The 15,819-nt window shown below is 42.1% G+C and overlaps 1 protein-coding gene across 1 annotated transcript in view; it reads left to right on the top strand.

Annotated features, from left to right (window-relative positions):
• The window catches only part of LOC144821593 (uncharacterized), a 71,415-nt gene that overhangs the window by 6,393 nt on the left and 49,203 nt on the right, over window positions 1-15,819 (top strand). Inside the window, exon 2 of the mRNA XM_078678812.1 lies at window positions 5,612-6,959. Coding sequence (XP_078534938.1) covers window positions 5,714-6,959 — 1,246 coding nt within the window. The 5' untranslated portion in view covers window positions 5,612-5,713. The remainder of the gene's footprint in view (window positions 1-5,611; window positions 6,960-15,819) is intronic.

The following is a 15,819-nucleotide window of genomic DNA, read 5'->3' on the forward strand; positions in this document are numbered from 1 at the left end:
GTCAGCTTCACAGTTGTGAAAAAATAAATGTAGGAGTTTTTCATTTTCAGTACAAGGACATGTAAGACTTAAAAGTATGTGTCCAACTTTTTAATTTCAATGCACCCTGCCCTAGTGGCTGTTTAGGGCCCACCCTTGGGGTACCTTATATGTATTAAAAAGGGAGATTCAGGCTTGTCAGAATGATTATTGTGCCAGTTTGAATTGGCTGTTTAAACTGGCACACAGGCTGCAATGGCAGGTCTAAGACATGTTTTAAAAGGCTGCTAAAGTGAGTAGCACAACAAGGACTGCTGGTCCAGGTTGTACCACTTTACTAGGGACTTATATTAAAAAAACCTTGCTACAATTGGTGTGTTGGTTAGTATACAGTATCCATCATCATTTTCCTCTACTTGAACATTGAACAACGTTTGGCGCATCAGGGTAGGGCACCATGATAAAGGTGGATAGAGTAGATTGTTACTCTTCACCAGGAGGTGAGAGTATTACACCGCACCAGGATAAAGCTGGGTATTATTGCTCACCAGGAGACAAGTGTGAAAGAGAAGAGTGGAACTCCTCACCAGGACAGAAGTAGGATAGAATAGGGTATTACACCTCAACAGGGTACAACTGGGTACTACTCCTCACCAGGAGAGACGTATGATAGAGTACGATTTTACTCCTCAGGATAGAGCTGGATTGTGCTTCTCACCGGGAGAGAAGTATGATAGAGGAGGGTATTACACCTCACTAGGATAGAGCTGGGTATTACACACTTCTCTCCTCACCCGGAGAGAAGTGTCGTAGAGTAGGGTGGTACTCCTCACCAGGATAGAAGTAGGATAGAGTAAGGTATTACACCTCACTAGGATAGATCTGGGTATTACTCCTCACCCGGAGAGAAGTGGGCTAGAGTAGGGTGGTACTCCTCACTAGGATAGAGTAGAGTATTACACCTCACCAGGGTAGAACTGGGTACTACTCCTCACCAGGAGAGACATATGATAGAGTAAGGGTTTACTCCTTACCATGATAGAGCTGGATATTACTTCTCACCAGGAGACAAGTACGATAAAGGAGGGTATTGCACCTCTCTAGGCTAGAGCTGGGTATTACTCCTCACCAGCAGAGAAGTGTGATATAGGAGGGTTTAACACCTCACTAGGCTAGAGCTGGGTATTACACACTTCTCTCCTCACACAGAGAGAAGTGTCGTAGAGTAGGGTGGTACTCCTCACCAGGATAGAAGTATTATAGAGGAGGGTGTTACACCTCACCGGATTAAGATGGGTATTACTCCTCACCAGGAGAGAAGTATGATAGAGTAGGATGTTACACCTCACTAGGATAGAGCTGGGTATTACTCCTGGTCTGGAAAGAAGTATGATAGAGGAGGGTATTACTCCTCACTAGGATAGAGCTGGGTATTACTCCTGGTCTGGAGAGAAGTTGTTTGCATTCTCCCTAAGGCGGAAGCCGGGGACCTTGGCGCTCTCTTGCGCTGCTCATTTTTAACAAATACCTATATTATTGATTACGAATAATATTGCCAAAAAAGAAAAAATCACTCTGGGATCCAGAACTCGCTATCTCCGGTATTGCAGGAGCAAGGTACATTTTAAAGCTGTAAATATTTTAATTCGCAGTTTTTACCCCTGCTCCTTACCTGGGGCGAGACTACTTCGCTCCAGGCAGCGTCACGAACGGCCCACTCAGCGCCGCTCGCGAAAGGCGCTGGTCACTTCCCCCACCCACCGGAGCCGCCATCTTGGCTAGGGAAGGGAGACGGGTCAGACTATCGGCCCTCCCACCCTACTCACTCCAATTAATGGATAAAAGCAACAGAACTGCCCGTCCGCGCAGCGGGCGGGCGCAGCGGGTGCGCCGGCGGCGCGCCAAAGGCAAGCCCGTCTGCGCCCGGCCGGGACCAGGGGCCATTCCCCCTGGTCATTTTAGAACGGATGACGCCTCTCCTATACGGTATGACTGTCCCTCCCTGAAAAACCTAATGCCACCCATACAAGATCTCTGTCACCATTCAATCCATCCAAACTCAACCACTGGCACCTGCTCCCACTGTAAGTACACACTTACTAGCTATAGCGGTACTTCTCACACCGCCAAACAATACAAAATGTTTCTTCTAAACTGTCGCTCTCTTACAAAACATGCAGTGCAAATGGCACTGCTTTTAGAAGAAATCAGTCCTGATGCGATATTCTTGACAGAGACTTGGCTAAAAGACGCATCTGACCCGGACATTACCGCCCTTATGCAACTTGGATATGTTCTTCATAGGATGGACAGACCACAGGGTAGAGGAGGGGGTTTAGGTATTCTTTTTAAAAACCACTACCATTGTAGGATCAGCCCGATTACAATATCCAATTGCGAAAGCATGCACTTCTCCTTGGATTTTGCTCCCACCACCACTTTCTCCGGCATCCTTATCTATCACCCTCCCAACCAAATGGGAGAGTTTCTCGAATCACTCCACTCCAAAGTAGCAGAACTAGTGGTCTCACGACCTCACCTCTCCTTACTAGGAGATATCAACATCCATCTGGATGACCCAAGCAACTTGGTGGCCAGATCTTTGGTAGACGACCTGGCGGCCCTTCAAATTTACTCAGGAGGGTTTTCAACCCACCCATCAAAAAGGCCACCTCTTAGACTGGGTATTCAGCAATGACCAAAGACTAGAGGTAGGGACGCCTTTGCCACTCGCCTGGACAGACCACTATCTAATCCCTATACAGTGGACACCAGTTATCTTAGCCCCAATCCTCCCTCGCACTATTCTGCAAGGGAGAGAATGGTCAAAACTTTCCACTGATCGGTGGACGATATCCCTATCCCCTGCTCCCCCCCTAATTGAAGCAGACCCTACGTCTCTTTATGACAACTACACCAACTGGTTGGGTACAGCATTGGATTCTGTAGCACCCCTGAGAGACCTCAAGGAAAAGACCAAATCAAGAGACGCACCATGGTACTCCCCCCAACTCAAAGAGTTGAAAAGAGTCTGCAGGAAATTGGAAAGAACTTGGAGGGTCTCCCGCAATAAGCTAGATAAATCCAACCATCAGGAGGCAATTAAGAAATACAAAGCGGAAATTAGAAATACAAAAGCATCCTACTTCGAAGATAAAATTACCTCTGCCACCAACTCTCCCAGTGAAATTTTTAAAATTGCAAAATTTCTTATTGACACCCCGACTATCCCCCTTGATCCTAGCAAAGCCCAGACACGGAGTGACAATCAGGCGGAATATTTTTATAAGAAAATTCAAAACATTATTTCTACGTTCGAATCCCCTACGGTAGTCCATGATAACGGAATCATTCCACCGTACTCTACGCCTCATATATTGGATGAGTTTCCTTTGCTAAATGAAAACTCACTTGATATCCTAATGCGGAGGGTCAAATCGGGTTCACCTGCTGATCCTGCCCCCCCCTGTCATCTAATTAAGATCATAGACACTATCAGGCCTGTCATCCTTAATATTTTAAACTCCTCTATCACTACAGGGACAGTCCCTATGGCGTGGAAATGCGCCCAAGTTAGAGCACTACTAAAAAAGCCTACCTTGGACCCTGACAATATGGCTAACTACCGTCCGATCTCACTTCTCCCTTGGGTTAGCAAATTGCTGGAGAAACACATTAATGCCTCCATCACACAATATTTAGAAAACAACCTTCTGCTTCATGATTCCCAAGCAGGATTCCGCCCCAAGTTAGGAACTGAAGCTGCCCTTCTGACGGTGACTGAGATGGCAAGAAAACAGATGGACCAAGGCGGCACGGTAGCAATTATGTTGCTTGATCTTAGTGCCGCCTTCGACACTGTTAACACCAGCAGTCTTCTGCACCGCCTACGCCAAATAGGAATCTCAGGAAAAGCCATACACTGGCTCCAGTCCTTTCTGGAGGATCGCTCCTTTGAGGTAGTGGAGAGTAACATCCACTCAAAAACTTGGCCTCTTGATCGAGGTGTACCCCAGGGCTCCTCCCTGAGCCCTACACTTTTTAATGTTTATTTACAACCACTTGCCGACATTGTGCACTCGTTTGGTCTAGACATAGTAACCTATGCCGACGATACGCAATTGGTTGTCTCAATGAACCAGCCCAATACCTCCCCCCCCAACCTCACCAAATGTTTGGTTGCAATTAATCAGTGGATGACTTCCTCACACCTGAAGCTCAATGGGGAGAAAACGGAGCTTATGATCCTGGGCAATCCAGCTATTGTCAGCCCTCTGCTGGACTGGCCCCCTTGCATGGGAAACCCGCCCCAACCAAAAACCCAAATAAAGAGCCTGGGCATGTGGCTGGACACAAATTTAAACTTTAAACAACAAGCAACCGTCCTGTCTGCCACCTGCTTCGGCCTGATGCGGATGCTTAGGAAGGTCTTACCACTCCTTCCCTTCCAAGCCCGCAGAATAATGGTGCAAGCCATCATTCTATCTCGGCTAGACTACGGAAATTCCCTATACCTGGGGGCTCCGGTATCTACGACAAGGAAACTCCAGATTACTCAAAATGCGGCTGCTCGCCTCCTCCTAGGCCTTAACCGGCGAGAATCTGGCACAGCAGCCTTGAGGAAACTACACTGGCTTCCAATTAAGGCCAGGGTGCTGTTTAAATCTATGTGCATTATGCACAAGGCCATGTGGAAAACCGCCCCATCCATGATCTGTTCTTTGGCGACCCCTTATCTTCCTCATAGGCTTTTGAGATCTAGTACAGCTTTCTTAGCTACAATAAACAAAACCAAGCGCGCCAGATGGGGTGGCCGTTCCTTCTCCTGGAACGCAGCCAAGGCCTGGAACTCCCTGCCCAATACCCTTCGCAGCGAATCTAATCTGCTGAAATTCCGGAAGGATTTGAAAACCCTTCTTTTCATTTAACTTGGCTCTCTTGCCCTCTCTTTAAGACAATGCAGCGCTACGAGGCCTTCGGGTTGTTTGCGCTCAATAAAACTCAATTAATAATAATAATAATAAGTATGATAGAGGAGGGTATTACTCCTCACCAGGATAGAGCTGGGTATTACTCCTCACCATGATATGGTAGGGTGTTACTTCTCACATATGTTCTGTTAAGTTTTTTCTGGTGAACAGACTGAATTCAGGCAACTTTGCGCTGCAAAATAAAACTATGGCTTGAATGAAACAAAAATGAGCATTGTTTCCATGCAGATGAGGTATTGGGTATACACTTAAAAGAACATACAACTTGTCTATAGATCCTTATAGAGGTTGATGCTAGAAGTGGATGAGTCTGTTTCTTGATTGCATGATTGCTGATTTTGGTGAGAATGGCTGGAGAGAGCACATTCCATAGCTGGGACCTTGGAGTGAGAGATGTTAACTTTTGAAGTGAAGTGTATCTAGAGAATGTATTGCTTATAGTAGTTGCTGGAGTATTTTTTGGAACATCACAAATATGGTTTTGTGAATGAGAGAGGGGCTAGGTGCTCGGGAAGTCAGTGGCGAGAGTGAGTAATTGTTCAAGACAAGATACTGCTAGCTTCAGCATCACTGTTGAAAAACGATTCCTCTTCCTTCTGTGCACTGAAGTAAATTTGTGCTTCTGTCTTTTGCCTTAGCAGATATGATAGCAGAATCATAGATGGTGTCTCCCAGTCAAGCAGTGAATTCCAAGAATGACAGAACGATCGTAGGAGGCGTCTGCCGGGGATCACTAGGAATCTATGGACCAGGTTAAAATTCAAAACGTGGCGCGCACGTGTGATGTGCAGAACACCAGAAACCCTTTAATGGTTGAAGAGGGAGAAGAGGCAGCTGCCAGTGCTCTCCAGGAATGCATGGACCAAGCAGAGGCTTATGTCAGCGAGCAGATGTTTGGCAGCGATCTGCAAACCTCCGTGAACCAAGTGATGGCTCAAAATGGAGGCCAGGAACTTTGTAATGATGTCCAGGAGTACATGGACCAAGCAAAGGCTGATGAGAGTGACCTGGTGTTTACCATAAATAGGCAACTCACCAGGAACCAAATGGAATTTGAAGAAGAGGAGGAGCCAACCACAGTTCAGTTGAAGGTCAAGGCAGAGGAAATCCTTGCTTGGGATCGCCAAGACTCCACAACTGTTGGACCGTTGGAAGAAATTGAGGGGCAGGGTGTTGGTGATTTCAACCACCTGCCCTTACAACTAACTGTTCCAGGGAAGGTCGAGGAGGAGGAAACCTCTGACTGGTATCACCAAGACCCAACAGTGCCTACAAAGATGGAAGAAGGAGAAGAGCGGTGTGTCGATGATTACAACCACCCGCCATTACAACTACTAACTGTTCAAGTGAAGGTCAAGCAGGAGGAAACCCCTGCCTGGCACCACAAACACTCCACAGCCCCTATAAAGGTGAAAGAAGGGGAGGAGCAGTGTATCGGTGATTACAGGCATCAGTCATCGCAACCACAAAGTATTCAAGTGAAGGTCAAAGAGGAGGAAATATCTGACTGGCGCTTGCAAGACTCCACACCCACTGCACACTTAAAGGAAAGGGAGGAGCAGTATGTCAGCAATTCCAAGCACTGTTCACCAGATCTGCTGAGTGTTGAAACGACGGTCAAGGATGAAACCTCTGACTGGCATTTCCAAGACACTGTAGCTTCTACAAAGGTAGAAGAAAGTGAAGACCAGTGTGTCTCCTATTACAAGCAGTGGCCATTTCAACCACTGAGTGCTGAAGTGAACCTCAAGGAGGAGGAAACCTCTCACTGGCAACTCCAAGACCCCGTAGCTCCTACAAAAGTGGAAGAAGGAGTAGAGCAGTGTGTCAGCGATTCCAACAAATCTGTGATCCATCTCAAGACTGAAGAGACAGAGGAGCTCATAAGCAATCAACATTCCTTTATCAAAGTGAAGAGTGAAGATGGGGAGGAGTTGGCTGCCTGGGTCCAGAAGACGCCCAAGTGGGAAGAGAATGAGGCCAACCCTGGTAAGTTCTAATTAACAGGCCAGTGCCTCTGAAAAGCTAATCGCTGTGGGGTAATCGGTCACATGTCATGCATACCATGCAATCTAGCACTCAAGATCAACCATTGCATCAGTATTGTTCCAGACCTGCCTGCAAGAATGTCAGAAAACTGTCATCTTCCATTTTGCTCAGTTCACCTATATTTTTATGTTTATAAACAACATATTAGTCATTTAGTTAAAAATGCAATATTTTCCTCTGCTAGTAATCCAGAAAATACTTTTAATTCTCTTAACCACTATATTTAAGGCCATTATATGGTCCTCCTTACAAGAAGGGCTGAATAGCGTGAGGGATTTACCTTTGGTAAATCTCACTACCACAGGGTGCAGTATTTACCACGTGTGGTAATACCTATCATTCATAGTTTTCAACTTGAAATAAGGCATGACATGCAGAATCAGTTTTCAAGACACCAAATTACATGTTTTGGCTTCTTCGAACGCTTTTTTCCTGAAGACATGTCAGATTTGACTTGACACAATCTATCAGGGGAGAACTGCACAAGTGTGATAATGGTTTATACAGGGATTGGAATTTAGCCCTTTGATGTCCTATGAGTTATATTTTCCTTTTTCAAATTTGAAAAGTTTCCTAAAATCATAGTTTTCCAGACCAAGAGTCTTCTCTGGATTCACAAACACTGAATATCTGTACACATATGTGCAGGAATCTAAAAAACCTTAGCAAGAACCTCTTGTTTCTCTGTTTTCATTCTTTGGTAGTTGTGGTATCAATCTTTGGTGGTTTCGTTCTTTTGTAGGTATGTTTTCATTCTTTGGTAGGTGTGGTGTTATTCTTAGGTATGTGTGGTTTCATTCTTTGGTTCTTATGGTTTCATTCTTTGGTGCGTGTGGTTTCATTCTTAGGTACTTGTGGTTTGATTCTTCGGTGGTTTCATTCTTCGGTGGTTTCATTCTTCGGTACTTGTGGTTTCATTCTTCGGTGGTTTCAATCTTTGGTACTTATGGTTTCATTCGTCGGTGCCTGTGGTTTCATTCTTAGGTACTTGTGGTTACATTCTTCGGTGGTTTCATTCTTCGGTACTTGTGGTTTCATTCTTCGGTGGTTTCATCCTTTGGTACGTGTGGTTTCATTTTTTGGTATGTGTGGTTTCATTCTTTAATATGTGTGGTTTCATTCTTTGGTACATGTTGTCTAATTCTTTGGTACTTATAGTTTAATTCTTTGGTACTTATAGTTTAATTCTTTGGTACATGTGGTTTTATTCTTTGGTACATGTGGTTTTATTCTTTGGTACATGTGATTTTATTCTTTGGTACGTGTGATTTGATTCTTTGGTACTTGTGATTTCATTCCTTGGTAAGTTTGATTTCATTCTTTGATACTTGTGGTGTCATTCTTTGGTATATGTGTGGGTTCGCAATTGGTACTTGTAGTTTCATTCTTTAGTACGTGTCGTTTCATTCTTTGGTACTTGTGGTTTCATTCTTTGGTATATCTGTGGGTTCATCCTTTAGTACGTGTTGTTTCATTCTTTGGTACATGTGGGATCATTCTTTGTTACGTGTGGTGTCATTCTTTGGTAAGTGTGGTTTTATTCCTTGGTACTTGTGGTTTCATTCTTTGGTATATGTGTGGGTTCATTCTTTGGTACTTGTGGTTTCATTCTTTAGTATGTGTCGTTTCATTCTTTGGTACTTGTGGTTTCATTCTTTGGTATATGTGTGGGTTCATCCTTTAGTACGTGTTGTTTCATTCTTTGGTAAGTTTGATTTCATTCTTTGATACTTGTGGTGTCATTCTTTGGTACGTGTGGTTTTATTCCTTGGTACTTGTGGTTTCATTCTTTGGTATATGTCTTGTTTCATTCTTTGGTACTTGTGGTTTCATTCTTTGGTATACGTGTGGGTTCATTCTTTGGTACTTGTGGTTTCATTCTTTAGTATGTGTCGTTTCATTCTTTGGTACTTGTGGTTTCATTCTTTGGTATATGTGTGGTACGTGTTGTTTCATTCTTTGGTACTTGTGGTTTCATTCTTTGGTATATGTGTGGGTTCATCCTTTAGTACGTGTTGTTTCATTCTTTGGTAAGTTTGATTTCATTCTTTGATACTTGTGGTGTCATTCTTTGGTACGTGTGGTTTTATTCCTTGGTACTTGTGGTTTCATTCTTTGGTATATGTCTCGTTTCATTCTATGGTACTTGTGGTTTCATTCTTTAGTATATGTGTGGGTTCATCCTTTAGTTCGTGTTTTATTCTTTGGTACATGTGGTATCATTCTTTGGTATATGTGTGGGTTCATTCTTTGGTACTTGTGGTTTCATTCTTTAGTATGTGTCGTTTCATTCTTTGGTACTTGTGGTTTCATTCTTTGGTATATGTGTGGGTTCATCCTTTAGTACGTGTTGTTTCATTCTTTGGTACTTGTGGTTTCATTCTTTGGTATATGTGTGGGTTCATCCTTTAGTACGTGTTGTTTCATTCTTTGCTACATGTGGTGTCATTCTTTGGTACGTGTGGTTTTATTCCTTGGTACTTGTGGTTTCATTCTTTGGTATATGTGTGGGTTAATTCTTTGGTACTTGTGGTTTCATTCATTAGTACGTGTCGTTTCATTCTTCGGTACTTGTGGTTTCATTCTTTGGTATATGTGTGGGTTCATCCTTTAGTTCGTGTTGTTTCAGTCTTTGGTACATGTGGTATCATTCTTTGGTATATGTGTGGGTTCATTCTTTGGTACTTGTGGTTTCATTCATTAGTACGTTGGTTTCATTCTTTGGTACTTGTGGTTTCATTCTTTGGTATATGTGTGGGTTCATCCTTTAGTTCGTGTTGTTTCATTCTTTGGTGCATGTGGTATCATTCTTTGTTACGTGTGGTGTCATTCTTTGGTAAGTGTGGTATGCAAGTATATAAGTGTGCTTCTGGAATGTAAATGTTTTGAAAAAAACCCTCTCCATTTACCTTTAAAACAAAAGAGAAACTGGGCCAATATTCATCAGTGTCTTTTAAGGAGGAAAAAACTGTGTTGTTACTTTATGGCAGACAGGCATTTCTGTCGCTCCAGAACACAGGTGAGCGTAAACAGTTAATTTTAGCCACTGCAGTTGAAATTCAGCATCAATCCCGGTTTCTTCATTTCATTAAATAAAAATGTGTTTTGGTTTTGAATTTAAAGAAGATGCCCATCTTGGAGATCTAGGAGCCAATTGATTGCTCCTTACGATAATAAAGAGTTGTGGTAAGACACTTAGCTCTGTAATTGAAGCATGCACTAGTTATGGTGGGAACAGGAGTGTGCTTCAGCACATCACAGTAGAATATCGCATACCGTTCCAAGGTATGAGATCTTGTTGTAGAGTCGTGGGGCTGTCATTGTTTGACTTTTGATATTATGTATATTCCATCTCTGTGAGAACTTTATCTCAGTGTATGGTCAGTGGTACTTAGAATAAGTGCCAGCTCCTTGAGCACAACCTATCGATATCAAAAATGTACACTTTAAACCAAAGTTGCATCAACTGTTGTTCATGTTTAATTCACATGATTTGAATGTCATTCGTTGTAGGAATTCATTCCAATGTTTGATATGTTAAATCCATCGTCGTATGTACATAATTTCACAATTTCCCGATGCATTTCGGACCAATGGTCCTTCGTCAGGGGAATCCTAGAAAAACAATAATTCAATCTAAGTATTGTGCCCCGAGGTTCAATCCAGATAATTAAATGCATAATGGTGCAAAAATGAATAGATTAAATATACAATGCTGAAACGTTGCGGTAATAGCGTTAAACAAAATCGCGTTATTAAATTATCCAACGTTCTTATTCCCGTTAATCCGTGAAAACCCTAGTGCTCGGCAGTTTGTCAAGCGACTCTAACGAGCCCCGTGTCATTATGAATAACGTTCTAACTATTCACCAAAGATTCAACCACGTTCATGCCCTGTGCCCGGTGTTTGTAAAAACAATATCCAAGAGTGATATAAACGTGCAAATCAAGAAAGTACAAAAACTTACAAGAAAAGTGCAGTGAGAGCCCGCGTCCCACTCATGCGCCCTTCGCCGGTGCATGCAAACCAAGTTTTACGTGAAAACGGAAATGTATGAAGTAGAACCAGAGACATGCAAAGCGGACTATGCATGTGGCGGCCATCTTGTAATGGTGTTGGAAGATGAACGTGATAACCCACGAAAGTTAGTCAATCGCATGGAGCGCTAAACATGCAATATGTTTATAGGATGGAAAAATAAGTTCTAAGACGTGCAAAGATAATTGTAATAAAAACCTGTGTTGAAAAGCATAAAAAGAATAAAACATAAAAACAGTACATTAGAATGCAGTGAAATGAATAAAATAAACATGTCAGCAAGTATCATTGTCCATAGAGGTGCTCTACAAGTAGCATGTAAATTCCATCCAATCATTAAGACCGGACGGCTTCATGGATTGGAGAAATTTTATCCAATGATTTTCACGCTGTAGTAAAAAGTCATTATTGTCTCTGCCATCCCGTTTACTGACCACTTCCACGGCAGTGAATCGCAGTTGGCTAATGTTGTGTCTGCTGTCTTTAAAGTGTGCAGCGAGGTTGGATTTCAGGTTCACTGTTCTTATATTGCTCTTATGTTCATTCACTCTCAGTTTCAATTTTCTGGAGGTCTTTCCTGTATATATCAATCCACAAGGACATTTGATGATGTATATCACATTCTCCGTGTCACATGTTGCATTTAATCTAAGTTTGATGTCAGTACCCTTCAGTGGATGTTTAAGCACAGAACCTTTGATCATGTTGTTACAGTTTTTACAGTTTAGACAAGGTTGGTTACCTCTGTATGTAGTTTCTGGAGAGTATCTAGGATTTGTGATGATTTCTTTAAGATTCTTACCTCTTTTGTAGGCAAATAAAGGTTGTTCATCAAAGATGCCATTGAAATCTTGTTCCCTGCTGATGATCGGCCAATGTTTCAGTATTGAAGCCTTGTATGTACTTGATGCTTCTGAGTATTTGGATACGACCACTGGTCTTTTGGTATCACTTTTCTGTTTAATAACAAGTGTGTCCTGTCGTGTTAGACTGTCGCATCGTTCTTTAGCTTTGGTCAAGATGTTTCTAGGATACCCTCTTTTTTCGAAACGTTTTATCATGTTTTCTGCTTGTGTTTCGTATTCAAATTTGTCGGATATGATCCGTTTGACTCGAAGGAGCTGTGAGAAAGGAAGGTGATTCTTCAATGGTCTCTGGTGATAGGAATTGTAGTGAAGGATGTTGTTCTTAGGTGTGGCGCCGCGGCCAGGGCGACTGACGCTGGAATCTGGGGACCACGGTTCGATCCCCGGCTCCGGCGGCAGGTCAGCCCAGCACCATGTGACTCTGGGCAATAGCTCGCTTAATCTTCCCGACGGCCCCCCAGCGCTTAGAGACCCTTACGGGTGATTGTGCGCTTTACAAATGTGGACTTTACTTTACTTTACTTCTGTACAGGTTGGTTTCCAAATGATCAACAGCTCTCGTTAGTCTGACATCCAGGAATGTGATAGTTTGTTGGTCCACTTCATGAGTAAACTGAATACGGTCATTAATGTTGTTCAAGTTTGTTAGTGCCGATGATAGAGACTCATGGTCTCCTTGCCATATGACGAAAATGTCGTCTATATATCTCAGAAACATTTTGGCATGCATAATCCATGGAGTCTGGTTCAAAATATTGTTGTTCTCAAAGTATTGCATGAATGCATTAGCGTACACATGGCACTTCATTTATCCCTACCAGTCATACCAACGAGTTAGAACTTGAAGTCAGTTTATTTAAGTTTATGCGCAACTTGCGTTTGAGACACTTTTTTGAGAACGTTTTACCATCACAAGACAGTGATCACACTGACCAACTCAAAGGATTAAGAGCAAGGAGCACATTTTAATGGCACCTGTCAGTCATAAGTCCTTTGACACTTTTGAGAATTTGGTTAAAAATGACATCAGTGGTATCAATTACACTAGGAAAAATAAACATCTGAATTTAACTAACAAAGAATATTCTATACTGAATAATTTGGCAAAGAAAGAAGAAATAACTTATCAAACTGCTGACAAGGGGGGCGCGCTAGTCCTCATGGATACCACATTTTACAATGAACGAGTTCAAGAACACCTTTCGGACACTAACACTTACAGTCTCATGCATTTCAATCCTACCAACCAGTACAATGAAGTATTAATGAACATACTGTCAATGGCTGAAGAAAATGGAACTATAAATCAAAAAACTAAGAAATTTCTAACCACTAACAACCCACGTATTCCAAGCATGTATATGCTTCCGAAAGTCCACAAAAGTCTAACTTCACCTCCATTCAGACCAATTGTTTCTACTCGTGGGAGTATACATGAAAATACTGGCAAACTCATTGACAGATATTTACAGCCTTTAATACAACAGTCCTGTACATATGTAAGAGACACCACGGATTATCTGCAGAAGATCAAGGAAATCAAATTTGAGGAAGGCGACAACATCTGGCTCTGTTCCATAGACGTTAAATCCCTCTATACCAGCATTCCCCATGATTTGGGAATGGAAGCAGTAGAAGACATCTTACTACACTCTGATCTTGCCAATGATTTTCAAATCTTCATCATGCAGCTGATGCATTTCACCTTATACCAGAGTTACTTTTCGTGGAATGACCAACTGTACGCACAGCTGTCCGGAACATCCATGGGCAACTGTGCGGCACCTGTGTACGCTAATGCATTCATGCAATACTTTGAGAACAACAATATTTTGAACCAGACTCCATGGATTATGCATGCCAAAATGTTTCTGAGATATATAGACGACATTTTCGTCATATGGCAAGGAGACCATGAGTCTCTATCATTGGCGCTAACAAACTTGAACAACATTAATGACCGTATTCAGTTTACTCATGAAGTGGACCAACAAACTATCACATTCCTGGATGTCAGACTAACGAGAGCTGGTGATCATTTGGAAACCAACCTGTACAGAAAAGGAACAGATAATAACAACATCCTTCACTACAATTCCTATCACCAGAGACCATTGAAGAATCACCTTCCTTTCTCACAGCTCCTTCGAGTCAAACGGATCGTATCCGACAAATTTGAATACGAAACACAAGCAGAAAACATGATAAAACGTTTCGAAAAAAGAGGGTATCCTAGAAACATCTTGACCAAAGCTAAAGAACGATGCGACAGTCTAACACGACAGGACACACTTGTTATTAAACAGAAAAGTGATACCACAAGACCAGTGGTCGTATCCAAATACTCAGAAGCATCAAGTACATACAAGGCTTCAATACTGAAACATTGGCCGATCATCAGCAGGGAACAAGATTTCAATGGCATCTTTGATGAACAACCTTTATTTGCCTACAAAAGAGGTAAGAATCTTAAAGAAATCATCAAAAATCCTAGATACTCTCCAGAAACTACATACAGAGGTAACCAACCTTGTCTAAACTGTAAAAACTGTAACAACATGATCAAAGGTTCTGTGCTTAAACATCCACTGAAGGGTACTGACATCAAACTTAGATTAAATGCAACATGTGACACGGAGAATGTGATATACATCATCAAATGTCCTTGTGGATTGATATATACAGGAAAGACCTCCAGAAAATTGAAACTGAGAGTGAATGAACATAAGAGCAATATAAGAACAGTGAACCTGAAATCCAACCTCGCTGCACACTTTAAAGACAGCAGACACAACATTAGCCAACTGCGATTCGCTGCTGTGGAAGTGGTCAGTAAACGGGATGGCAGAGACAATAATGACTTTTTACTACAGCGTGAAAATCATTGGATAAAATTTCTCCAATCCATGAAGCCGTCCGGTCTTAATGATCGGATGGAATTTACATGCTACTTGTAGAGCACCTCTATGGACAATGATACTTGCTGACATGTTTATTTTATTCATTTCACTGCATTCTAATGTACTGTTTTTATGTTTTAGTCTTTTTATGCTTTTCAACACAGGTTTTTATTACAATTATCTTTGCACGTCTTAGAACTTATTTTTCCATCCTATAAACATATTGCATGTTTAGCGCTCCATGCGATTGACTAACTTTCGTGGGTTATCACGTTCATCTTCCAACACCATTACAAGATGGCCGCCACATGCATAGACCGCTTTGCATGTCTCTGGTTCTACTTCATACATTTCCGTTTTCACGTAAAACTTGGTTTGCATGCACCGGCAAAGGGCGCATGAGTGGGACGCGGGCTCTCACTGCACTTTTCTTGTAAGTTTTTGTACTTTCTTGATTTGCACGTTTATATCACTCTTGGATATTGTTTTTACAAACACCGGGCACAGGGCATGAACGTGGTTGAATCTTTGGTGAATAGTTAGAACGTTATTCATAATGACACGGGGCTCGTTAGAGTCGCTTGACAAACTGCCGAGCACTAGGGTTTTCACGGATTAACGGGAATAAGAACGTTGGATAATTTAATATCGCGATTTTGTTTAACGCTATTACCGCAACGTTTCAGCATTGTATATTTAATCTATTCATTTTTGCACCATTATGCATTTAATTATCTGGATTGAACCTCGGGGCACAATACTTAGATTGAATTATTGTTTTTCTAGGATTCCCCTGACGAAGGACCATTGGTCCGAAATGCATCGGTAAATTGTGAAATTATGTACATATGACGATGGATTTAACATATCAAACATTGGAATGAATTCCTACAACGAATGACATTCAAATCATGTGAATTAAACATGAACAACAGTTGATGCAACTTTGGTTTAAAGTGTACATTTTTGATATCGATAGGTTGTGCTCAAGGAGC

The sequence above is a fragment of the Lissotriton helveticus genome, chromosome 2_2, assembly GCF_964261635.1.
Source record: "Lissotriton helveticus chromosome 2_2, aLisHel1.1, whole genome shotgun sequence".
NCBI lineage: Eukaryota > Metazoa > Chordata > Amphibia > Caudata > Salamandridae > Lissotriton > Lissotriton helveticus.